This window comes from Rattus norvegicus, chromosome X (genome assembly GCF_021556685.1).
Source record: "Rattus norvegicus strain SHRSP/BbbUtx chromosome X, alternate assembly SHRSP_T2T, whole genome shotgun sequence".
In the NCBI taxonomy this organism is placed as follows: domain Eukaryota; kingdom Metazoa; phylum Chordata; class Mammalia; order Rodentia; family Muridae; genus Rattus; species Rattus norvegicus.
In genome coordinates, this window is record NC_141554.1 from 34,176,237 (window position 1) to 34,203,097 (window position 26,861).

General features: G+C 40.2%; 1 protein-coding gene across 8 annotated transcripts in view; it reads left to right on the forward strand.

Moving 5' to 3' along the window:
• Frmpd4 (FERM and PDZ domain containing 4) overlaps positions 1–26,861 on the forward strand; it is a 642,821-nt gene that overhangs the window by 600,696 nt on the left and 15,264 nt on the right. For all 8 annotated transcript variants that reach the window (NM_001434013.1, NM_001434010.1, NM_001434011.1 and 5 more), the window contains 8 exon segments: positions 1,759–1,866; positions 5,762–5,893; positions 8,074–8,193; positions 15,460–15,596; positions 20,153–20,279; positions 23,410–23,499; positions 24,042–24,224; positions 26,331–26,469. In NM_001434013.1, the coding sequence (NP_001420942.1) occupies positions 1,759–1,866; positions 5,762–5,893; positions 8,074–8,193; positions 15,460–15,596; positions 20,153–20,279; positions 23,410–23,499; positions 24,042–24,224; positions 26,331–26,469 (1,036 nt within the window).

Sequence of the window (26,861 nt, forward strand, 5' to 3'; positions counted from 1 at the left end):
AGCTGTCCTATGAGGACACTGCTGCAAGGCCAGAGGTCTTCTGCAGTCTCCACTGCCTTGCCAAGATGCTATCAAGATAGGACCTTCAGATGTTCATCTACCCTGCAGCCCATGTGATTTCAGTTTTTTGAACCTACTCTTCTCAGTCACAGGAAGCCTTGTTTTCTGAACTTAAAGCCAAGCTTACTCAGTGAGTCAGGCAGCAAGGAGGTCACAGGGAAATGGTATGGCAGTAGAAATGAGAAGAAATTCAGAAAAAGAAAGGGGCAGTGAAAGTCAGGGGACCAGTTAGAGATTTGTAAGTGTTGAGTTTGCTCAGACTGTAAAACACTTATAAGTATCCATGTATGTGATCTTCAGTTCCTCCATCTTCAAGCCAAAGGACACGTGGCTTTGCTATTTCTAAGTTCCCAACAATCCTCATGACTCTGTAGCACCAAATACGTGGACATGACAGAGTTCACTCCAAGGACCGATGGATCTTACGTGGGTGTGTCAACTTCTCCTTCATCACCTCTCCTGGTAGCCAATTAAAGAAAACATCCTCAGGAATATATTTCTCAGGTTCAGTCTTAGCCATATTTCAAAATGGCATCACTGTTGGGGTTATTTCTAGATTGTGATGTTATGAGCTGTACATTATAGCCTAGACTTAGCACTTGTCTTTTTTGTGTGTGTGGCACTGGGAATGCGATGCAGAACCCACCCACGTGCCGGGTTTCTCGATAGGCTTTTGTCAAACTAGAGACACCCGGGATGAGGAAAATGCATTTGAAGGGTTGCTTCCGTCAGATTGGCCTGTCAGCATGTCTCTGGGATTCTCGTGATTGCTAATTGATGGAGGAGGGCCCAGAGCATCCTGAACACTGCCATGTATGGGCAGGTAGTCCTGCATACATAGGAATAGAAGCTGAATGTTAGCCTGGGAAAAACTAGTAAGGAGCATTCCTCTGTGTTCTCTGCTTTGGTCCCTGCTTCCCGGTCCTGTCTTGAGTTCCTGCCCTAGCTTCCTCTAATGATGGACTGTAACCTGTAAGCTAAAATAAACCCTTGTCTCTCCAGGTTCTTTTCTACATGGTGTTTTGGTGTTTTATTTTGTTTTATTTTGTTTTGAACAACAAACAATAACAAAAAGCTAACTAGGACATGAGGCAATTGCTCTACCACTAAGCTAAGAGCTTCAGTCGTATCTTTTTTTCTCTTTTAGCACACTAGTGTGACTCTTATATTTTCCTTTTGAGTTGAGAAACATTCCTAAATGGGTTACAAAGAATTTCAAAAACATAACTTTACCCCTGAGCTTCTTAATACTTGTGACTCATTTGCATGACCACCACCAGGGACCAGCAGTCTCCTGTCACACAGCATCATTTATGGTCCTCATTTTGTTCATTTAATCCTGATCTGAAAAAGTCAAAGCTTGTGGATCCAAACACAGATGCTTGGCTACAAAGGAATTATGTCTGTAATAATGTTTTCCACTGGGGAATCTTGCTTTTTTAAAAAAAAAAAAAGCTTCTGATTTTTCTGATGAGCAAAATGTCTTGTGCACTAGTAGCTGGAAAACAATATTGGTATGAATACCTTAGTTCATATACCCCTAACGGAATACCTGGTTGACCTTTGAACTTTTGTTGCTTTATTCTTTATTATATTGTGATAAGAAGAAACAATACACACAAGTGGCTACTGCCAGGAGTGGGATTCTAATTTGACTGACCTTCACAGCTACTATTTATCTTTTGTGTTGTTAAACAGGAAACTGTTAAAGACAATTCACTTCTTTTTATGCCAAATGTTTTGAAAGTCTACTTGGAAAATGGACAGACCAAATCCTTTCGCTTTGACTGCAGCACTTCCATTAAGGTAAGATGACACTGGAGCCTCTATGCCTGTGCTCATTACAGAAAATCAAACCTAGTCAGAATGGACAAACTAAGAAGTGCTCTGTTCTTTTTGTCCCTATGGGTGCTACAAACAACATGACATGCTATCTATGGAGAGACACCAGGGCTAGCCATTTTCTTGCAACTGCAGATTACTTAAAATACCATGACTGTCACCAAGAAAGTTTGGCACCCCGCCCAAAGCCAACAGAATTTCCCAGCAATGTCAGCCTCCGAGAAGATTAGGATGTTAACAGTTAATTGAATATCTGCCACTTTTGTGTCCAGCAAAAACAAGGGGTAGAGTAATGTAAAGATAACATTTATTTTCGGTTGCTGTAACCAATTGCTCAAGATTGCTATATAACAAGCAGAACTGAGGTGTGCTTCTCAGGAGGGGATTAAAGTAAGTGCCACCATGCAGTCTCAGGATTTCTGATCCATGGGTGAGTTTTACATAATAGGTTTGGTAGCAAAGCATATGGAACCCCCCATGCTTCTTTCTTGGAAAAGAAAAGTACATATTCTCTTTTTTTATTGTACAAAAGTATGTTCAGAAATTGATTGCTCCCTAATGTCTCAACAGCCTAAAATAGGCTTTCTTCAAATGGCACAGTCAGAAAGATTTTATGGAGGTAAAAATGTACCTAGTGATGATCTGTACCATAATCTAGCAAGAATATCAAGTCTGTGTTTAAAATGTCTATCAATAGTCAACCATTAATTCTGTGTGTTTGAAAGGACTCGGAGTAGACCTCACCTGTGCAAATGGTTCTACAAAGCCCACTTGCTGTGCATCTTACTGTCATAATACCAGCAAGCAGCTGGGTTTAAATTGCCTTAAATACACGGTGATTCAGTTGGCAGTAGAAGGCACAATATTAGTAGATGGGTGTAGGAGCACTAAGTCATCCTTAATTGCCCCAGATGAAATACTAGTTCCCTTCATATAAGACTGCTACTTTGAAATGGTGATGACTGAGAAAATCGTTTTCTTTTTTTCTTCCTATTCAATACAAATGTATGATGAGAGAATATCTAACAATTGATCAACTAACAGGGTGGGGTGGGCTCTGCAAATTCTTTCTGGAAAGAGCAAGACAGCAATTATTTTAGGCTTTGGGGGGCCACCTGATGTCTGTAAGAATTATAGGATTCTTTTGTTGCATTTAGGAAACAAACACAGGAATGGGTCATTGAGAGTTCCTTGAGACCACCCTGTAGGTAAATGACCTTCTTGAGGAACACCCAGCACGCAACCATTTGTCCTCTCACACTCTACTTCCTTTCAGAAGAGAGTGAAATGCTGGGTTCAACAAAGAAAGTCAGCCCATAGGCATGGTCTAGGAGAACTCATATACATATCTTCCAGTGTCACCTCTTCATGGACACCTACAGGCAGTGTTTTATTCTTCTGGAAATGATGTAGTTGTATGCACAGTGTATTACTAAGAAAACTCCCCCTTTGTCTTAGTGTCCAGAGTTTTTATTGGAGATTGGTCACCACATAGACATGGCTGGCTTTGGTGCCTTATCTCTCTAGTTGTCAAGTTGATATTTCAAGGTCCAAGTCTATTTGTGTGCTAGCCTTAGCATAAACTATGTGCTATGGTCCAGGGCTCTAGATAAAGCATAATGACTCCTGCCAGACAGGCCTATGAAGACCTAAGGTTCTTTCCTAAGAGTGAGATGATAGACTCACATCTTTCTTTAGGCAAGGCTAATCCATTCCTGCACACAGATTTGGTGAGCAAATGGGGATGACCATCTGGACCATTGTTTTTGCAGACCCTGAAACCCATGTACACAAGTACATTGCTGCAAATCTCTCTGCCCTTACGGACTTATTCTGTGTTCCCTGCTTCTCAGCTCCTTGCTGTTACACCTCCTACCTCACTTAAGGATGTGTTGAGACTTGAGTACATATCTTACCAGAAATCAATCTAAACTGAAGAAAGGGTCTGTTGTTCATTCCTCCAGGCCTCTTTATTATAGGAACTCACATTAAACTGAGTTTGATTTCCTAGTGGAGTACAGTTGACAATGAGAAAACCAGGAGCTGTGCAAAGAGTTCACATCAAATTCAAGTTCTCTCATCATGCACCTAACAGCCTTATTAGCACAGCAGACACTGGTTGTTGGACATAACAGAAATCATGCTGTGATGAAAGGAAGGTGACACCTCCTGAATACAAGTTGCCAGCATTCTCATTACAGACTTATGATAGGGAGTAGGTATCAGAATCATTTCTACTGTCCCTGCTACTGGTTTACAAAAATGTCACATAGAGTTCATGTAGACACACAAAATTTGGCTTGTGTTTCTCTTTCCTGGATTTTGTGCAAAAAATAAAAATAAAAATTAAGTTATAAAGCAGGGAACCTTTTAGGTGACATTCACTAAAATCAAGGAATTTTTGTTGAACAATTATTCTCCGGGGGTGGGTGTGGTTGGCTATTGTGGATTTTGTTTTAATGGGGCTAAAGGGGCAATCAAGCAGACTCAAATAACGTGGAAAACCCACTTCACGTATGAGAATATTTTTCTACCTTTGCAACTATTGAGGTGTTAGAATACATAGTTCTTTTTTGTGACTGCCCTGTGCATTGTTAAGGTACTTAACAGTATCCCTACTCGACTCACTAATGACATCCCCAACCCTGCTGTGCCAACCAAAGGATATCTCCAAAAATGTCCAAATGTCCATTTCTTCCCATTGAGAAGCTCTGCTCTACAGAATTTAGACACGTGACAAAAATTATCTTGAAGAGAGGTCATTTGCTAGTTTCAAATCTACGAAGAAGAATAAAGGCTGAGGAGATTAGCTGTGCAATGCAGAACAGCCTTTATTTGTATAGTCAATACTTTCTGACTATAAATGCTTAATCCTATAAAAGATTACAGGCATAGCTTGCTCATTTTAATTTTCCCAGGGATGTAAAATGAATATGCACTGTTACGGTGGTGTTCTCTGAGTAAATGGCATTATAATAAATGCTTTGTGCGTATGAACACATTTGATTCCTATATCCATTCCAAGGCAGGCATAATTATCACTTCCAGTTTACAGGTAGGGAAACTGAGATACTTATAGGTTAAATAACTACCCAGCACTGTGAAGTTTATAAGCATGAGAGCTGGGATTAGAAACAAGACTTTCCTGGGAGCTTCAAAGCTTCCAATCTCTTGCAGAATATGCTGGGTCCAGCATACTATTGGGGGCAGGAGTAAGATGGTAGATATTGCAGGCCACACCAGCCACTGCACAACTCTGTTTCCGCAGTATTCGGATATTAAATCAACCATGGACAGAGATGGATTAACTCTGTCTCAATAAAACTTTATTTACAAAAATGGGTGGTGGACTAGATTTGGTATGCAAGGCATACTTTACTGGTCCCTGGGCTAGAGCACTTTCAGAGCTGGTTTCATTGTTTCCTCATTTAGAGAAGAAGAGAATGAAACTAACGCTTTATCCATTAAGAAAAAAAATCCTTTCCAATTTAGAACATTACATGGGGACTGCAGAGATTGCTCAGTGGTTAAGGACAGTGGCTGCTCTTCTAGAGGACTTGGCTTTGATTCCCAGCACCTACATGGTGGCTGCTGTAACTCCAGTTCCAAGGGATCTGATGCCTTACGTCTAGCCTCCTTGAGCATCAGGCATACAAATTCTGCACAGTGCATATGCAGTCAAATCATCTATATAAATTTAAGAGAAATAAAAAGGAACTTTATATGATCAATAAGCTTCTCTTCTATTTCAGGATGTAAAGCTTAAATAAACGTATCACTTTCTGGACATGGTAGACTCTAAAAGATAAAGTGGACAGTGTTGATTTTGATCTCTTCATGTCCCTGTTTGTTCTGTAAGGATGTCATCTTAACTCTGCAAGAGAAGCTGTCTATCAAAGGCATTGAGCACTTCTCTCTCATGCTGGAGCAGAGAACTGAAGGGGCCGGCACCAAGCTGCTCTTACTTCATGAACAGGAGACACTCACTCAGGTCTGTGATGTACACCCCAAGAATGCTGCTACTATAGAAAACTGAGTCTGTGGTGTCTCAGGATGCCCTTCCTCCAGTCCTCTCCCTGTAGCTGCTTTATACCCTATGTCCTCTCTTGCAGAAGCACCACCTTCATAATGAATGCATTTGATGCCTCAGGGAGATTCCCCCCCACCCCCAGCCAGTCTGCCATAGATTTTCAGTTGATCTCTAAGATTTGTCATTGGAAGGCCAGGCAAATACTGGAATGTAGCTCTACAGCGTGACATTTTCTGTTAGTGCAATGGCTTCTTTGCTTGTTTTGGTCTCTAGTCTCTTCAAAGTCATTAAAAACACAATTGTTTCTGAGAGTATGAAGAATAAGTCAAAGTCATCTTTGCTGTCTTTGGTTCTGGATACATACTCACGGCTATTTTTGGAAACTTGCAATCACTACCTTAGTCCTGAACACTATGACTATGTGATCTACCTATGTGTCCCAATTCCTGGTTCCCAAGATTCCACCCCATCTGTTCTCGGGGGAGACATGCCAACTGTTTTCTGCTGTATTCAACATACCACCTTCACTTGGCTTAACTTCGAAAAAGCTGAGCATTTCAGTTGAGTCTTTAAGTATCCACAAAGTTTACTTACATAGGAAAGTTCATTGAGAGATAGCCGTAAAAACAGAGCATGAGGGGACAGAGGGGATATCTGCAACTGAAGCAGCAAGTTACTACTGGGGCAACAGAAGGAGAGGAAGCACTGTCGTGCTAAAGTGCTTCTTATTTGATACATAATTAAAAGCAAGTGTCTGGGAGCTGGAGGATGGCTCAGCAGTTCAGAACATGATCTGCTGTTCTAGAGAACTAAGTTCAATTCGCAGAACCCATATCAGGTGGTTTCACAACTGCCTGGGACTCCAGCTCCAGGAGATCTACCACCTCTGGCCTCTACAGGAACCTGAGCTCACATGCACACACATAAGGAAAAATAAAAATAATTCATTAAACAAAAAATCAAGAACTAGTACTCCACATATCCTTGAATCGCTTTACTCTTTTGACAGAATCCAATGGGATGCAATGAATTAGAAAAACTGCCATGAGTTTTGATTTCTATTTCTGTATCTGAACTTGACCTATGATGTTCATCAAGTTTAAGTCTACATAGTGTCCTTTAGAGCCACTTGCAAAATACCACATGGGAAAATAGATCTTAGAAATAGATGGCTCATTTTAGACACTGTCATAAGGAAACGGCCACTTTTATTCAAAACCCTTTAACTGAGAGCTCAATGTGTGTCTACGTTCCCCTAGAAGCAAAACTTTAACCAAAGGCTTGAACATGTGGAAATTCCATGAAAGATTATGAGAGAAGCTGGGACAGGAGTGGAAAATGGACATGGAGCAAATTGGAGAGTCACTAAAAATGGCTCAACAAGCCAGTTTGCACCATATGACCTGAACCTCGCCTTAAGAGAGCTCTGATTAACAACTTAGAACACTTGTCAGTGGCACTTCACCTGGGTGTGTTGAGCAAGAAGTTGGCCCGTCATGGGCTATACCTGAAAATTCTTCAAACTCCTGGTCCATCAAATAGTCAGAGTAAATTAACATGTAGTAAATAACCTTTAGCTTGCAGCAGTAAATGACAAAAGCGGTGTGCAGCCCATGTGTTCTTGAGTCTAATGAAACGTTCCACAACTTTCTTTTTCTCCTTATAGTTCTGTTCAAACCTTTGCCTACTACATGGGCCTATGGGGAACCTTTATGGTGATTTAGGTGAATAAACATTCAAAATTTTTCCTGATCTTATATATCTAACACTTAAGAAAATGCATTAAACAGCCTGAAAGAAAGCAGTGGCCTACTTTGAATCACCCCACACAATGCAGCCATTGCAGACTCAGAACAGGATATGAATCCATGTCATGTCGCTGTATGTGTACGAACTCTTATCATCTCTTGTCTCCTGTACTGCTTTCCCTTTCCTTTCCCAGCCTCCCCTTTAAACTTTCCTAGAACAAGTCCCTGTACATACAAAGCCTTACCTCCGAGTCTGCTCCTAGGAACTCCAGTCTCACACAAAGGCAAATTTGAAGCTTTTATTGACATAGAAAGGGAATTTTGATTCTGTGGTCCTCTGCCCTTTTGTAGTCAGCACTGAAGGATTTTGAAATGATGTGTTTGCTCTTCCAGGTGACACAGAGGCCGAGTTCCCATAAGATGAGGTGTCTTTTCCGAATCAGTTTTGTTCCCAAGGATCCCATTGACCTGTTAAGGAGAGATCCAGTTGCTTTCGAGTATCTCTATGTTCAGGTAGGTAAAATTTTCTGATTGTTCCATAGGAATATGGAGGTACATGACTGAGCTCCTCGGTGTTTTTTGTTTTCGTTTTTCTTTTTCTTTCCATGTTCCCCTAAGCTTGATGAATTATAAGATAAGTAGATTGTGTCCTTTTCATTTTCATATTTGATTCAAAAATAATTCATTGCTCCCATAAAGGTTGCAAGAATAGTGCTCTTCATCCTCCACCCAGATTTACCCGTTGTTAATATTTTCTTCCATGTACCTGATATTTAATGAAGGTACATAATCCTTGTCTTTTTCATCACAGAAATTTATACATAAACATATTCTTTTTCTACAACACATGAAAGCTAGTTACTTGTACCATGTATTATTTTTTACTTTTAAATATAGTATGTATTTTCCAATAACAAGGACAATTTCTTATAGAAACTCTGTCCAATTAAAAAAAATCAAGAAGTGGGACATCGATGTGTGCTCCTTATCTCTTCTTTTATCTACCTTTAAAATGATGCCTATTGCCCCCAAATATCATTTAGGCTCTCAGTGTCCTTAAGTCAGTGTCATTCCTTATCCCCCTTCTGTCACTTTTGTGACATTGAGTTTTGAGAAGTACCAATCAGATATTTTACAGAAATCCTTCCATTTGGGTTTCCCTAGTATGTTCTCACAATTAGGTTGAAGTTATGAATTTGCAAAGAATGATATAAGTGACTGTCCTCTTCAGTATAGCATATGAAGAGCCACATGGTGCCAATTTATCCTTCTAATTGAGAGACTAACTTTGACACTTACGTGGGTTGTGTCCCTGTAAAAATTAATAATTTTTCTTTTATAATGAATAAGAAATTAGTGGCAAGTCATTTGTGACTTTTATCATCTTATATTTCATCAAATTGTCACCCACTAATTTTTATTAATAGTATTAATTGGTGATTCTTACATGAATCTATTGTTATCATACTGATTTAAAATGACATGTCTAATCTCATTATGTCTCTTTTGTTGATCAGTTGGCATACTGTATGAGTTGTCCCTTCTCCAAATGTCTATTGATTCATTTCGGTACTTAAATTTCTCTAAGACATTGTGATAACAATTACAATGGAATTAATAATTTTCAAATTTGTAAGATTCTAACATATATATATACACACAAATACATATATATTAGAATATATATTCTCTAGATGGTCTATTTTATTCTGGAATATAATTGTCCCCAAAATAAAACTTCCTGGGATAAGCATTTGGAATTATTTGCCCCAGAGCAAATCTATTGATATAAACATGTGGATAAGTTTACATGATTCAATATCTGGGAGCTATTCTTGTATTTTTGTAAATCTATCTTACTGTGCTTACTAAATTTTTCAAATGCATTTGGAATAAACATTAATCTATTTATTGGAGCTGGAGAGGTAACTTAACCATTAAGAGTATTGGATGCTCTTCCAAAACACCCAAAATTGATCCCAGCATCTATGTGGCAGCTAACAACCACATGTAAATTCAGTTCCAAGGGAAGGAATGAGCACTTCTGGCTTCTGTGGGCACTGAATGCATTTGGTACACTGACATACATGTGGGTAAAACACCCATGCACATAAAAATAAAATCTCAAAAAGAAATCTATTTGTTTAGTGTGTGGTACACAATAATAGAAACACTAAGTGTTTATAAACATGTCTTTTATATTCACATATACAAATAAACCACAAATTGACGCAAAAGAATGTAGATATAAGGAGAAAGAAAAAAAGGTACGTGTGGCAAATTAGGAATGTTAGTATCAAGTGGCAATAATCCCTAGAGATCGGTATTGACATCAGAGAAAGAAGAAGCAGAGCATGCTACTACATTCTAGTATACAAGGATCCTCAGAAAAGAGCCCAATAGTTCTCCCTACCTACATAGTTTGGGGACAAGAGTATTTTTTAGCTGGAGAGTGTGATTAATGTTCATGAAGATAGCCCTGCATTTTCAAGATAAGTCTAAGCCTGTTTAGGGTATACATCCTATTTATCAAAAATAATTTTAAATGCATACTGCATTTTCCAACCTACACAGTGAGAGCAGCATGTTCTGGGATTTCTTGATGGTAAACTTAGAACACATACACCCGTTAATTGGCAACAGTACCCTCTGTTCCCCTAAGAGGTCAGGAAACCAAGGCAACTATGACTGAATGAAACAAAGAGGGCGATCCTCAGCTGATGGGTTCCTGTATCTTCTCTATACTCCTGCTGAGCATCTCTCAGAGGCTAGGTCACCTCAGCTAAGGCCTTGTGCTACAATTATTAGCTAGTTAACTGCAAATGAATAGCTCCAGGTTCCTGTTAGTATAAAGCTGGAGACAGTGAAATGCAGGGATGCGTTGTTTTCTATAATTACATTCTCGTCTTGATAACAGGATGGTGCTTTAAAACCATTCAGCTTCTGTTTAAACGCCACAAGAAGTCCACTGCCTCTGGAAAGGGGGACAAAACACAGCTGTGCTTGTCCTAGGGAAAGGAGACAAGGAGTCACTAAAGCTGATTATGCTGTGGTTAAGGCATGTTGGCTCAAATCAAACGCATGGAGAGTTTTCTCATTTGAAAGACTTCTTTTCTACCAGGGGACTGGCCTCAAAATATGACAACCTGTCTGGAGAGCTTGCCTGGGGACTGAAGGAAAAAGACTGATGATGTTTGTGTTTTCCTGCCTTGACTTTCATGTAGGTGGTGGATTATCTACCTCCTAACAGAATAGGCAGTGCGGGAGATACATAGCTATATACTGTAGGTGATGAAGACTAAAATCAAGTTACTATCACTTTATATATCCCCCTCAGAGAATAGGATATGAACATTATTTTGCCTCAAACTCTACATAGAAATAACTATATAGCAGAATGTGTGGTGAGTCTAAAATAACACATCTGTCTACTAGAAGTCAACAGGTCTCCTGTGTGCCCTTTTTGATTTTAAACTAATACAAAGATGCAATGAAATTGCCTGGAGAACAGAAGAGGAAGCAGAATCCATGCATAGCACTTTACAAAACCAAAATCAATTTAACTTAGCAGGATCCTAATGAGGACAGTCACCATAGGCCAGATGAAGCATGAAGATGCAAACCGATTTAGTAGTGATAATCTGTATTCATCTCTGAGTCATTAATGGCCCATGAGGGCTTTTTACAAATTTTAGTATATATATTAAGAGTAAACTCTAATAATCCAGACTGTTGTAATCCATAATGATAATATGCTTGCTGACACTTGTCCTGTCCACTCTGTTCAGAAAAAAAAGTTGTTTATACCAATTAGTAAATGAGATAGAAATCTCAAATTAACCAAAATCTTGGCAAACATGTATTGTTTTCCTCTTAAGTATATATTAATTATAAATGAACTTTTTATAAGCCTACACTAGACCCTCTTAGAACCTCTACTATTCATTCACTTGTGAGAATGTATTTATGTGATATATTTAAGAGTTAAAAAATAATGATTAATCTCTCATACATATATATATACACATATACATAAACATGTAATTCATATTGCACACTACCTCTCCCTCTCCATGATCATTCTTAGCTAATTATATAATAATTAAGTGACTAATTGCCTTGTCAAAAGATCTATCCAGGATGTGCTAAATGTATATTTTTACTGTTCTATTCCTGTGTTGTTGAAGCACCATGATGAAGGCAACTTGTTTTTAAAGCATTTGATTGGGGTCTTGCTTATAATTTCAAAGGGCTCATGATATTATGGTGAAGAGCATGATGGCAAGCAGACAGGCAGATATTTGGTTGGAACAGAAGCCAAAATTGAGAATGGCATGGGCTTTGAAGTTTCCAAAGCCCACCCTTCAACACCCCCCTGCTCCACACCTGCCTGAACACAGCCACACCTCCTAATCCTTCCCAAATAGTTCCACTGACTATAGACCAAATATTTAAATATGTAAACCTATGGGGGACATTCTTGTTCAAACCACCACAGCAAGGCAAAACAGAAATTGAAAAAAAATGTTTCTGGCCAGAATTCTTAGAAAAACTAAAAATAATGGCTCATGTTTCTACAGCACATCCTATTTTATGAATTAATCACCTTAAGGCTATCATGGCAGCCTTAAAAGTTAGTTAGCTCTCAAGTCAATTGTTCTTAAGGGTTCATACATTTTTAGATAAATAAATAAAACTAACATGTTATGCTATGGTAATTGTATTAATGTAGATAGATCCTCCCAAATATATAACCTGAGTTTTTATATCTAAATTCTATACAAATAGAAAAGAAAAAAAAACAGCTTCTGTTGTAAATCCTTATGCAATAGCAGTCTTCAAACATGTTATTTGAAAATTGACCTTTCCCAAAACAGATTTTGGGGCTGGGACAATATCTCATCCCATAAAGAACATGAGGACATGAGTTTGTTCCCCGGAGCCCACATTAACCAAAAGTAAGACCTAGAAGCACATGCTAGCAACTACAGTAACAGGGAACCAAAGATAGGCAGATCATGGAAGCCTGCCTGCCAGCCAGCCTAGCCTGAGAATTTACCGAGCCTTGGAAAATTCCGGGCCAGTGAGAAATGCTGGCTAAATATTGAAAAAAAAAAGTATGGCTCTTGAAGAACAACATCCAAAGTTGTCCTTTGACCTACATACATATACAGTTGAGAGCTAACTAACTTTTAAGGTTGCCATGATAGCCCGAAGGTGATTAATTCATAAAATGGCACATATATGCATATGCACCAACTGAAAGCTCTAAAATTAAAGCAAGTGTTCCCTTTTAGTTTGCTGAAAGTTATGCCATGTTACATTAGAGCAACCACTACATTGCTGTCAGGGTTTCCTGGGCCTCATTTTGGGGGGTACATGTGTGCACATCTTAAGCATATGAGCACACACTACATTCTAGGTTTCTAGTCTCTTAGGGGACTGTTGAAAGCAACCTATCTAGGCTATTAACACCTTGGAGCCATAATTGACCGCCTCAAGCGCTGTACCTGATTGTTTAAACAAAAATAAACAAAACAAAGTGGCAACTTTCAATTGTTTTCAGGGTGGGGTGGGCAGGTATGCCTCAAGCTTGCTAGGTCTTGCTTCTTGACATACCCTCTTCAAACATGACCTGCTGGGTATTCCAGAAAGCTTTAAGATTTTTTTCAGGGAAACATACAGGAAAGACCCTATCAGGGGTGAATTGGGAGAAGTAGACTCACTTAGCAATGAAGCCGTGGACTGAGAAATATGCATCTATTTTACATCCATACATAAGACACAAAATGTAAGATGCAGTACGTATGCAGTGTTTTTTTTTTGTTTGTTTGTTTAACTGTTTTGTTTTTTTTTTGTTTTTTTTTTTTTTTGGTTCTTTTTTTTTCGGAGCTGGGGACCGAACCCAGGGCCTTGCGCTTCCTAGGTAAGCGCTCTACCACTGAGCTAAATCCCCAGCCCGTATGCAGTGTTTTAACATTACATACAGAAGCCATGCAATGGTACCTGGACCTAAGTTCATAAAACCAGTATATGAGATAATTACTCACGGCCTTCTCTTAAAAAGAAAGCAAAAAAATAAATGCAGCATGGGTTTCCCTTTTATGTGTATTTGATACAAGGCAAAGAATACAATAAGGATGCAGGAAAAGAAATATTTTTCTAGACTAGAATCCAGTTTTCAGTTTAAAAATCACTCAGCACACACAGACACACACACACACACACACACACAGAGAGAGAGAGAGAGAGAGAGAGAGAGAGAGAGAGAGAGAGAGAGACTGCTCACATGTTCTACATGTTCCTTCTGTTCCCAGCTCCAAACTTTGCTCCTAACAAGGGAGAGGAATACAGTACTCACTTCTAGTATCTGTGGTCACAAAGGACCTTAACTACAGCACATGCTTAGCCACTTTGGTTGACAGCGTTGCAGTCTGGGTATTTCACCCAGGCTGGCCTTCATTATGATGGTTTGAATACGAATGGCCCCTAGAGGCTCATATATTTGAATGCTTAGTCCCCAGTGGGTGGCGCTGTTCGTGGAGGATTAGTTTGTCCCTGTTAGCAGTGGTGTGACACTGAAGGTAACCTTTGAACTTTCAAAACTCCACATCATTCCAAGTTAGGTCTTTCCCTCCCCGCTTTGATTAAGGATGTGAGTCTTCAACCACTGCTCTAGCACCATGCCTACCTGCATGCTGCCATGCTTTCTACCATGAAGATCAGTCCCTCACCTTCTGAAACAATAACACCCCCATAAGTTCATCTTTCTAAAAGTTGCCTTGTTCACAATACTTAGAAAAGCCACAGAAAAGTTACAAGACATCCACCTATCCTGGCCTTACAAGTAGCTAAAACTATAGGCTATAATAACACTGTACATGGCCTATGTTTTGGCCCTAGCCACAAATTCTGTGAGTTGAACGAATTAATTACAGGAGATGTGGACTAATGCCCACATGATTACACATTTGAACTGGGAGCGCTGTGGCTGTTGAAATAGATGGAATGTTTTCATAGATACCCCAATAGCACTCACCAATGCTTGTGCTAGATAAAGCATGTGTACATCTCCTGTAATCCTCAAACAGCTCTAATGGACTGGTGCCTATAAGCCCCACTCACCAATAAATAGAGGGCAAGAGTTCAAATCACGCTAATGTTTCAAACACGGTAGCTATGGTTGGCAAAGCCAGGACTGCAACCTCCAGTACAACACAAAATAAGAATAAGAATAACATAAATACATTTTTAGAAGTGTGCTTACAACTGCTAAGTACCATTCGAGGACTTCGCATTGTCAACTATTTTAGTCCTCACAAACACCCTGGTGGTTAAAAAACATCACTCTATTTTAGAGAAAGGAAAACCGAGGCCCCAGCGAGTTAGGAATTTGTGTGAAGATTAGAAGCCAGGAATCCAAGTCCAGCAGCAGCCTAGCTGCAAAACCCACATTCCTCCGCCAGTGTTTCCGTGTTCCTTTGCAGCACCTGTGTTTGGCAATTCCATCCCTAAATTCCTAATTATTTTTACAAAAAGCTAAATATTTAAATAACAGCTTGCCGATGACTGTTAAATGTTTTGTGTGGTCTCTGTGTTTGTGCAATTAAACACTGACTCGGCTCCAAGCAGCGCCGTGGAGATGTTTCTACATTTAGCCTCAGTGCCTTAGAAGTGAAGGTTGAAACACTGGGGGAATGGTTGTCACCTGTTCCTCTAAAGGCGGTGGAAGGCGGCTCGTGCGCTGACCAACTGCGCCCTCTGCTGGTCTCTTCACAGAGCTGTAACGATGTCGTTCAGGAGCGATTTGGACCAGAGCTGAAATACGACATTGCCTTGCGGCTGGCCGCTTTACAAATGTACATTGCTACTGTCACCACCAAACAGACGCAGAAAATCTCCCTCAAGTACATTGAGTAAGTGTTTACATTCGGTGTCATGGGATGCTGTGCGTTTTTCCTTACTCCTTTGTATCTGTTTGCAAAATTCACCTTGTTCATGGCAGACTATTTGTAAACTAGTGGCAAAATATACAAACATTTTGTCTTTTGTAATAGAAAAGATACATTTCTCACGTTTCTCACCTTTAGGAAATTGCAGTCAAGGTGAAAGGCATTTTTAAAAATAATGTGTAAGGCCTACTGATGCAGGCCTGTAATCTCAGCTACGCATGAGGGTGAGGAAGGAGAATCCCAAGTTCTAGGATTACAGAGTGAGTTCAAGGCCAAACTGAGAAACTTATTGAGAGCCCATCTCAGAATGTGGGGGCAAATGAGGATGAGCACATTCAGCACACAGGAATGACTTCAAAGATATTTGGGTAAACTGAGGTACAAAGTGATTAAATTGGTCATTACTTTCCCAAGACATATAACAGGGGTAGTGGCGGGGCACGGTTAAAACCCAGGCAGTGGGATGACTCTTTTGCCTTAGTTTATGTGATAGACTGAATTGTTTTTGGAGCCTAGTTAGGGTTAGCCATCCCTAAAAAAATACACCAATCAAAGAGACAAGCAATGCGAAGAGAAGAAGAGAGGAAATTACTTTCATGTAGTTGAATTGAGAAGAGAAACAAGTAAAGGAGCTACTGAGCTCCGAATCTGTCTTCAGGATCCTGACAGGAGATATCTATTTAAACGGAGAGTTAGGTTTAAATAGAGGGCCAGAGGTGTATGTAACTCAGCAGTCTAGCCAAGTTCTGGTCCTGCCCACCGCTGACTCATCCTGTCTGCTCTCTGCTGCACAGTGTTCACATAAATTGTGGGGACTGTGAAATTTCTTCATAGGAGGCAAGTTTCTCCTCTGGATGGCACCAGGCGTCAGCCTTTGCCTCCTTCCAGCATGAAATTCCTGGAATCATTCCATTTCCTAGGGGTTCTTTTTTGTCTTAATAGCCTGGTAGCACCAAGGTCTCTTTGGCATCCCTCCTCTATTGCCAGGGTGGTTAGAGCAGCAGTCCTCAACCTGCGGGTCACGATCCCTTTAAAGGGTCGAATGACTTTCACTGGGGTTGCCTAAGACCACTAGAAACCAGATATTTCCATTAGGATTCATCACCATAGCAAAATTATGGTATGAAGTAGCAACAAAAATAATTTTATGGCAGGGGTACACCATAACACTAGGAGCCGTGTTAAAGAGCTATATAGTATTAGGAAGGTTGAGAGCCATTTTTATAGAGGGACTTATTCTGAAGTGTCTTCACAGCAGTGTCCAAAGTAATGTCAGATGTCGGACCTGCTGCCTCACACCTATAATCCTTGTGTTGAGGGAGTCTTAGGAGAATCACAAGTTTGATGTCAGCCTAATGTATGGTAATAAGACCTTGTACATGAAAGAATCTGGAGGATGACTCCATAGTTAAAAGCATTTACTATTCTTTTATAGGACCTGAGTTTAGTTCCCAGTACCCACGTGGTGATTTACAGCCACTTGTAATTCCAGTCTCAGGAAACTGGCACCCTCTTCTGGCATCTCTAGGCACCAGGCATTCGGGTGTTGTACATACAATAATTCAGGTGAAACAATCATACACATTAAATCTTTCAAAAAATGGAAATGCCACAAGCATAGTACCTTGGTATCTGTACAGGGGAATAGGGGAAAAAGAAAACTGTGAGGTGGCTGGCAAAAATGTCACACAACAAGTTGTCTGTGAACCGCAACTTGTTTGTAAACTATGAATGCCTTCTCTTGCCGAGTATGCTATTTTACCAGCGGCATCCCTCTTAGGCCAAGAAAGGTCCGCTTTTCTTAGAAAATGGATGGTTTATATTACCTCCAGCTGATGAATCTACTTAAGGGTCACTCTTTAAGAGGGAATGCTTAGTCTCTCAGCAAGAGATACACTAACCTACAGCAAACACCACTTAATTCATCCTGGCAGCTCTTTAAGCTAACATGAAGGAGAACTAGTGTGTCAGAGCCTATGGCCAGATTGAAATCATACCTCCATGCCATTCTAAAATCTGTAGATTTCTTCTGATCTGCACTCAAAACCAGGATGGATGAATATAATCCCACTTTCCAAAGGCACTTTCCCAGGGGCATTTGCAAAGTACCGTGATGCCCCCCTAACTAACCTAGGGGCTGAGGTCCAGGTGCTGCCCCCAACGTCACTGTTCTGTCAACTCCCAATTTACCCACTGCCACCTAAATGATGAAAATCCCTCCCATGCGATGCAGTTGCCTGAGTGATTCATCTCTTTTTCTGTTACATACTCAGAGTAACTGTAGTCTGAGAGACTGTCGATTCAAAAACAAGTCTCCCATTAGCTGGACACATTCACATGTGCCCTCTACTATCTAAAGTTCTTAGGTACAGGTCAAGCTGGCTGCCATTTGAAATGGTACCTAATCAACCTGAGAACAACCCCCTCTTACAATTAAAATGCATTTGGGTGGCTTGGAACACAACCCAGTCACTAAAGTGCTAGCTGTGTAAGCATAAAGTCTAGAATTTAACCCTCAGAAGCTGTGCTTATATAGCTGGCCATGGCATGTGACATACACATATAATCCCAGCACTGGGGAATCAGAGACAAGTGGATCCCTGGGACTCACTGACCAGTCAGCCTACCTTAATCAGTGAGCTTTAGGCCAGTGAGAAACCCTATCTTTAGAAAACGAGCACACCTTTCTGTCCCTACTGTCTGGGCATTTTTCTTTTAAAGTGGAACATTGTACAGATCCTAACCTCTCAGAGATAACTAACTTGACGAGTAGTCTTGTAGTCTGCAACCGTGTTGGCAGTCATCAATTTTTTTTTAACTAAACATCAATTGAACATTGTATTAACATTTGCGTCAGATAGTAGAAAACACTAAATTGTATAAAATATAATCCTGACCATCAAAACTTGTGATCTGAATGTAAAGATGAGACATAAAGATGAGCTAGTAGAACCCACGTCTAAGAATATGTGGACAATAGTAATTATCCTTTATGGGTTAAGTACTGGGTGGAGAGACAGGGTGTGTAGGGAGGTGGTGAATCTGAGAAGTGACGGAGTGGATATCACTGTGATCAAAACATGTTCTAAAAAAAAAAACTCTCAGAGAACATACTTTAAAAGACATAAAGATATGAAAAATAGTCATTTAAGATGATAATACAGGGCTGAGGGCATTTGGCCAGCATGAATGAAGCCCTGGGTTCCTGCAAAAGCACTGCCCTCCAAATAGATATGAAGTCTTGTAGTCTACAACGGTGTTGTAGCAATCAGTTTTTTCACCAAGTATTGATTGAACATCATATGTAGCATTTACATCAGATAGTAGATTGTATAGGCACCTTTTCAAATGACAGCCAGTTTCATATGTGTGTGTGTGTGTGTTTCATATGTGTATTTTATTTTTCTTTATTTTGAATTTTTAATTTCCTTTATTATTCTCTCATACAATACATCCCTACCACAGCGTCTCCTTCTTCAATCCTCCCAGTCTCATCCCCCCACACCTCCTCTCTCCCCCAGATCCACTGCTCTTCCTTTTCCCTTCAGAAAAGAGCAGGCCTCCCAGTAATATCCACCAAACCCAGAATAACAAGATGCAATAAGACTGGGCACAACCCCTCACATCAAGGTTGGACGAGGCAAGCCAGTAAGAGGGAAGGTTCCTGAGTGCAGAAAAAAAGAATCAGAGACACCACCATTGCCACTGTTAGGAGTCTCACAGACACTGAAAGCTATACAACCAGAACATAGATTCAGAAAAACTAGTGCTGATCTGTGCAGGCTCTGTGATTGTCACTTCAATCAATATGAGCCCTTATGAGCCCTACTTAGTTGATTCTGTGGACTGTGTTTTCATAGTGCCCGTGACCCCCTCTGTCTTCTGCAATTCTTTCTCCCCCTCTTCTGTGGGGTTTCTTGAGCTCCTCCTAATATTTAGCTGTGGGTCTCTGCATCTCCTCCTGTCACCTTCAGGAAGAAGCCTCTCTGATGACAATTGGGCTAGGCACCAATCTGCAAGTATAGCACTAGGACTCATTTCATTGACTTTTGGGGAGGTCAGTTATGTTTGGTTCTATCCTAGGATTCTGAACCCCAGAACACAGCTGTGTGTGTGTCTATGTGTATACACACATGCGTATATATGTGTATTTTAAAATAAAGTCACAAGTAGCCCTAAACCATGCACAACCAATGAAGACAATAAGTTCAGCAAAAAAAAGTTAAAGAAAATATATTGGAACTATTTGGTTATAGAATGTATTTATGAGACTCTGAACTGAGGTGAACAAAATATCTCTTTAATGTCCATTATTAGTGTTCTTTCTCTACAGTAAAGAATATGTATGTTTGCTTTTAAATTTGAACATATGTATCCATGATCCAATAGTATGTTTCCTGCATGTCAATTAAAGTTTGTCTCCCTGTCCATTCGTTCCAACCCACAGCGGAGTGTTGGTTGGTTTTATATGTGTCATCATCACAAGAACAAGGAATGAAGGATGTGCTTTTGTGTTGCAGGAAAGAATGGGGACTAGAGACTTTCCTTCCATCTGCTGTACTTCAGAGCATGAAAGAGAAGAACATCAAGAAAGCGCTCTCCCACCTTGTCAAAGCAAATCAAAACTTGGTACCACCGGGTAAAAAGGTATCCCTGCTACACCTTAGTAGAACGTAGACTTTTAAGCAGAGAGGTTTGCATGCTTTCAATATTTAAAATTAGCCCACGAAGACTATACTGGTGACATTGTATTTACAGAAAAGTTTCATACACTATTCGCCTATGTCTAAAAGGAACAAAAATACCAATCCTTCTGGAAATCTATTTCCTTTTTACAGGGTGGAAACTGCTTATTATGTGGGTCAGGAGGCATGGGGTAGTCACATGAGTTTCTGAGACTTTGCAGCTAGGTGATCAAATCACAAGGTAATTGCACATTTTCATCGTATGACTGGTTACTGCTCAGACCAGCTTAAATGCAAAACACCCAGTAAGGGGCCCTGCAGGCCAGTTACTGTATTCATTACATTAGGATTATCTCCCAGGGAGCTGTTGACATTTGGTAAGAGGTTGTTCCTTGCTGAAGCATAAAGGTGTTGGGCTGGACATTGCGAGATACGAAGCATCCTTGATCTGTACAGGACAGGTATCAGTGTCACTCCTTCCTTAATTATTATTAAAAATATGTCCACATATTGACATGGATGCCCTAAGGAACAAAATCTCTACCATCACCACTGATAACCATTGGATTGAATCCAATTTTGGAAAGAGAAGGATAAGATTTCCCTGCCACTCATCATTAGTGTTAAAATATTTGTATTCATTTCTGTTTTTATTAAGAGAAGCACAAAGACCATTTAAAAGTATTCTGTTGTTCAGAAAAAAAGAAAGGCGTGGTTTAGAAGTAATAAAAGAACAAAGATTCCAGTAAGTACAGAGACAAGGAGCCTTAAATCTCTGTGCCTATAAAATGAGAAACAACCTGAGTACACACTAGAGCTGATATAAAGTAGAGAAACTTGTCTGACCTCAATACAAATCACCATCCATGTAGGGAGTTCTTTGGTCATGGTATCCTATTTTCAGTCATTTTTATAAGGCTTCACCCCATAAACATTTTTTGAAAGATATAACCAAGTTCAATACACTCTTGGCCACATTCTCTTTCTTAGTTTCAATGGAAAATGTCCGCTATCACCTCGCTGTGAGCACCCAGCTTCATAAAAATAGAAAGATACCATGGGTCAATACTTTTACACTTCCTAGGGCTGGGGAAATGGCTCAGATGGAGAACTGCTTGCTACACAAGCGGGAAGACTGAATTCAATTCCAGAGCCCAAGCAATGATGCTGAATGTGCTGGTTAATACTTATAATCCCGGTACTAGGAGATGGACCCAGGCTTCCTGGAGTTCACTGGAGCTCACTGGGGCTCACTGGCCTGCCAGCCTTAGCTTACTTTATGAGCTTCAGGACTATGAAATACCTTCTCAAATGAAGCAAGGTAACTGGCTCTTGATATCCTTATGTAATATCCTCTGTCCTCCATGCACACGTGCACTCATATACATCCCACACTCATATATATGGAGAGAGATAGAGATAGAGAGAAAGAGAGAGAGACAGAGACAGAGACAGACAGAGACAGAGACAGACAGAGACAGACAGAGACAGAGACAGACAGAGACAGAGACAGAGAAACAGGCAGACACACACACACACACACACACACACACACACACACACACACATATGTTTTATAGTTTTTGTTCTCATTTCCCCAAAATTGATGTCTGTTAAGTAGTTTGACTTGATTTTTTTTCAGGCTTGGTGGCCTAGTCTTATGATAATTAACAACTACCAATATTAGTTCATTCTTTTATCTATTATATACCCATATGTGTGTGCACGTGTGCATGTGTATGTGCGTGTGCGCATGCATGCGTGTGGGGTGTGTGTGGGGGGGTGTGGGGGGGTGTGGGGGTGTGGGTGTGTGTGCGCGCGCATGTGCACGCTTCCTACTATAGCATTTCCAGCCAATAAAGTGGTTGGCTTAAATTTTGGGCGTTTTTGACAAGATTTCGGGTGAATGAATGGTGAAAAATCATCACTACACAGAGGATAATATCTCTTGTTATAGATAGAAGGGGAATTGGAAAGTCATACGTGAGTGAAGAAATTTTTCCAGTCTTTACTGTTTAATGGTGATTATTCATACCTTGTTGAAAATTCACCTTTGATAAACATTCCTTATGCATTCAATATAAGACAGGTACAGATTCTAATTAAATTCCTCATTTTTAAATGACACGAAAGCCTCCATTTTTGAAGTCTCTATAAAGATCCATTTTGTCTAGATATTTGTAGTTCATCAAACTCCATAGATTCTCAGAGTTGCATTAACAAAACCAGAATGTTCATAGGAAACTCAAACCACTTCACTGTGATTGGAGTTCAGAAAGTTCATTCACCCTGAAACTCTGAAAAGGGTAGAAGAAACTTGAGATGGGAGGTGTGCAAGGTTGCTTAAAAGATTTGCAAAGATCTCAGGCAGCCCCACAAATTCTGTGTGCAAGTGAGTCTCCTATGTCATTAGAGAATTTACACTCAACACTCCTTTGTCTCTAATCACAGTCAGAAAGTGTCCCTTACCTATTGTAACCTTTCAGTGAGCATACATTTCCAGAGAGTAATATCTCACTTATTGAATGGACTGAACCATGTGTCTATACTCATGCACCTACCTCAACATCTTTCATCACACACACACACACACACACACACACACACACACACACACACACACACACATTCACACTTCTCTTCCAGAAGCAGCAATAAGATTTGAATCTTGGTGTTACATTTCAGTTCATTATCCCAAAACACAGGATATAGTAATATATTGCCTTCCTGCTGAAGAGTCTTTCTCATACCCCATCTCCCTAGCAATAAAAGCATCCTTTGCGGGTGGAGGTGCAACTCAGTTGGTATTGAACCCAGAGCACTGGATTCTACCCCAGCACTGCATATACTGGGCATGGTGCCACACACCAGTAATTCCAACATTCCAGAGGTGAAGGCAAGAGGATCAGAAGTTCATGGTCATCCTCAGCTAACTAGGAAATTTGAAGATAGACTAAGATACATGAAACAGTGTCTTAAAACATAAAATAATTTGGTTCACACAGTGACAAATTGTCTTGTACCTTTATTTCCACAATAGAAAGAGTCCCACACAATGAAGCCCACATTTGAATTTTCTTTTCTTTCCTCAGCTCTCTGCACTACAAGCTAAGGTCCACTATCTCAAGTTCCTCAGTGACCTGCGACTATACGGGGGCCGTGTGTTCAAGGCAACATTAGTGGTAATTGCATTTTCTTTCTTTCTGTCTGGAGCCAGAGGCTGGCCAAACATCACAGCACAGCACAGGCTGTCTTCAAGGAGTTGCCCTGGATGATAAACATAAAGAAGCTAGGAATCTTTCCTTGTTTTCAATACTAACCAACTTCACCACAGTCTGGAGATACCTTGAGAAATGTTCGATCTAAGTAGCATTGCTGTAGAAGCCCTGGGGGAAAAATGGAATCAAAGGACTCTTAACAATGGTGCCTTTTCAATCACTGAGATAGAAAAGGGAGGGGGACACTTCTCACTTCTAAAAGCTTTTGATGTGCATAAATATATTGTATAATGACTACATTTACTTTCTATGTTATTCATCATTTATGGGCAACCCTATATACTCATATCTGAGTCCACCTAATTGGATGATTTAATGCAATATAACCCAGAAAAACTTTCCAAAGAATACATCATGATCTTAGGAAAAGAGTCACTCAGTCTGAGATTTAGATGATGCTTCAAAAGTCCTGAACCTTGAAATACTCTGTCATTCTCTTTCCTTAGCAGGCAGAGAAGCGCTCAGAAGTGACTCTTCTGGTGGGTCCCCGGTATGGCATAAGCCATGTCATAAACACCAAAACCAACCTGGTGGCTCTTTTAGCTGACTTCAGCCATGTCAACAGGATTGAAATGTTTACTGAAGAGGAGAGTTTGGTGAGGGTGGAGTTGCATGTGCTCGATGTGAAGGTGAGCCTTTCGCATGGTGACCCATGGCACTGCCTTCAGCAGTTCATTTCTGATAGCTCTGATAGTACTCATCATGCATGAAAGAGTTAATGTGTGCATGGCCTCACAGATGCCATTTGGTTAAAAAAAAGTAAATAATAAATCCATACAACTCCTATCTAGGTGTTCTAGTCCTCATTAGATTGCTGTCTCATTTGGGGACAGGTTATTATATTTCTTTAGGCACAGTTTCTCCATCGGTGCACAAAAACAGCAAGTTATATCATTCTCAATCCCTTCACGGTGTAGAATACTGAATCATATAACACTTGGGAGACTATGTTCCCATCACACTTTCTAGACTGGATTGCTCAATGGAAAAATCAGTGAGAGTCCCCCCAGCTTCTGAAAATTCTCATTCATTCTGTTGGGTTAAATTGGAATACCCAGCCCCTAACACCAGGCCCACTCTGGAAGAGATGGATGAATGGATCCCAGGAACACTGGGATGGTTGGAAAGAGCTTCTTCAGAGCAAATCAGAATTCACCAGCAAGTTCTGCAGCAGGAACATGTTATCATGACTCAGCGTGAAGCTCACATGTGTCACCTGTGCACATGAAATGTCATGACCTCAACCCAGACGGCTCCAATTGACTTCTTAGTCAGACACAAGTGTAGCAAGATTCTCAGAATGCCTATTCTAGCTCATGGCCCAAGATACTGGGAGAAAACAGTTATAATGTCGAGAAGGGTCACAATGAATGTGAGCTGGATGTTGTCACTAGTAAAAGAAATATGTCCCACCCCAAAATGAGTGAGGAGACCCTGCTGATGGTCTCATACCTAAACTGACCACTGGTGGGGTGGCTTAGAAGCTGAGCAGAGATGTCACTTCAGGTAGAAAAGACAGTTCTGGGATTTTGAAAAGGGAATGTTCTAATGACCCAGTGACCTCCTCCTGAGAGTGAGACGTACATACCTGCTTCCTTGCTTGTCTTGGCCTCATTTTTTGTCTGCTTTATTTCTGTTCCAACTTTCTGCCTCCTTTACTCTTTCTTTCAACAATAATGCATCCCTCCAAGCCAGTGAAAATGACAGTTCTATCAGCACTTCCTTCCACACACCAAGATACATTGCCTCTTAGGAGTTCATTGTTTCCAGTTTGAGCAATGTCTCTTCCCAGCTCTCAGCTCGAGCTTACATTTGGGTAAATTGACAACTTCTTTTTAGAAGCATCCTTTTCTCGGGTCTCTTTGGTGTTTCTCAACTGGTTATAGCCAACATCTCGACTTGTGATTTCTTTTTCTTGAACACTTATTTTCACCACAGATCTCACATTTTAAAAGATATTTGTAAAAGCACATATGCATGCATATGTGCATGGAGGTGCTTTTGTAGGCCAGAATGGACGGTATTGGCTTTCCTGGAGCTGGAGTTACAGGCAATTGTAAGCTACCTAATGAAGGTGCAGAAAACCAAGCTCTTAACCAGAGCCATCTCTCTAGCACCATGAATCTCAATTTTCATAATCCGGATGTCTTTTTCATTTGAAATTGAATTTTGGTAACCGAAATGACATAGCTTTAACTATTACTCTTTAAACACTTAGCTATTATAAAAGAAAACCAGTCTTTACTGGGGCTTGGTACTTGATTCATTCCAGAGTATGTTGGAAGGCAATTATAAATTCAGTCTATGAATCCCCGTATGCACAGTGAACATATCTGGGCTCTGTTATGGTCACCTTTTCTGCTGCAGAAAACTATTACATTCTTATTTGCTCTTCAGAAAACCTCATCCACTGTTTGTAACACTCTTTAGCTACTCCTCCCATTCCTCTCTATTTGATAATGTAGTGCAGGCTAAGTCCTCTGATTTCTTAGAGCTCTCCTGATGGTTAGTATCAGCTCCTCTGTAAAGCAAAAGGCTTTGAAAATTGTGTCGCCTGAATGTTTTCTTTGTAAGGTACCATATGTTATCTCTGAAGTTCTCTCCTCATTTATGCTTCTCCAGTGGAATATTTGCTCAGTATCTTCTTTTCTTCATGGTTTGTAAGCGCTTAAAAATACTTTAGTCAAGAAGGCATTAATGAACATTTCTTTCTTGTGCATTTCTTTGTTGTGCAGCCCATTACACTCCTTATGGAGTCATCAGATGCCATGAACCTGGCCTGTCTGACAGCTGGATACTACCGGTTGCTCGTGGACTCCAGGAGGTCAATATTTAACATGGCCAACAAGAAAAATGCAGGCACACAGGACACAGGTATTTTCTTTCTAACTTCACGATCCTATTCCCACATGCCTTTTGAGAACTTCCCCAACAATAATAATCAGTAATAGAATTCAATAGTAAAGCACTATACTTAAAATTGCAGATTCCAAGGGCTATGGAGATTGGAAATACATTCCACACAAGCATGAGACCTGAGTTCTAAGGGTCAGAATGCACATAAATCTAGACACATAATATGTGTCTATATTCCCCACGTCCCTACAATGAGAGAGACAGAGACAAAAGAATCCCTTTGGGCCAGCTAGCCTGGAGTATACAACTCAGCAGTGAACAACAAAGAGATCCTGCCTTAATCACAGGAGAAGACAAGAACTACCATTTAAGGTTGATCTCTGACCTCCACATGCATACCATGGCATATG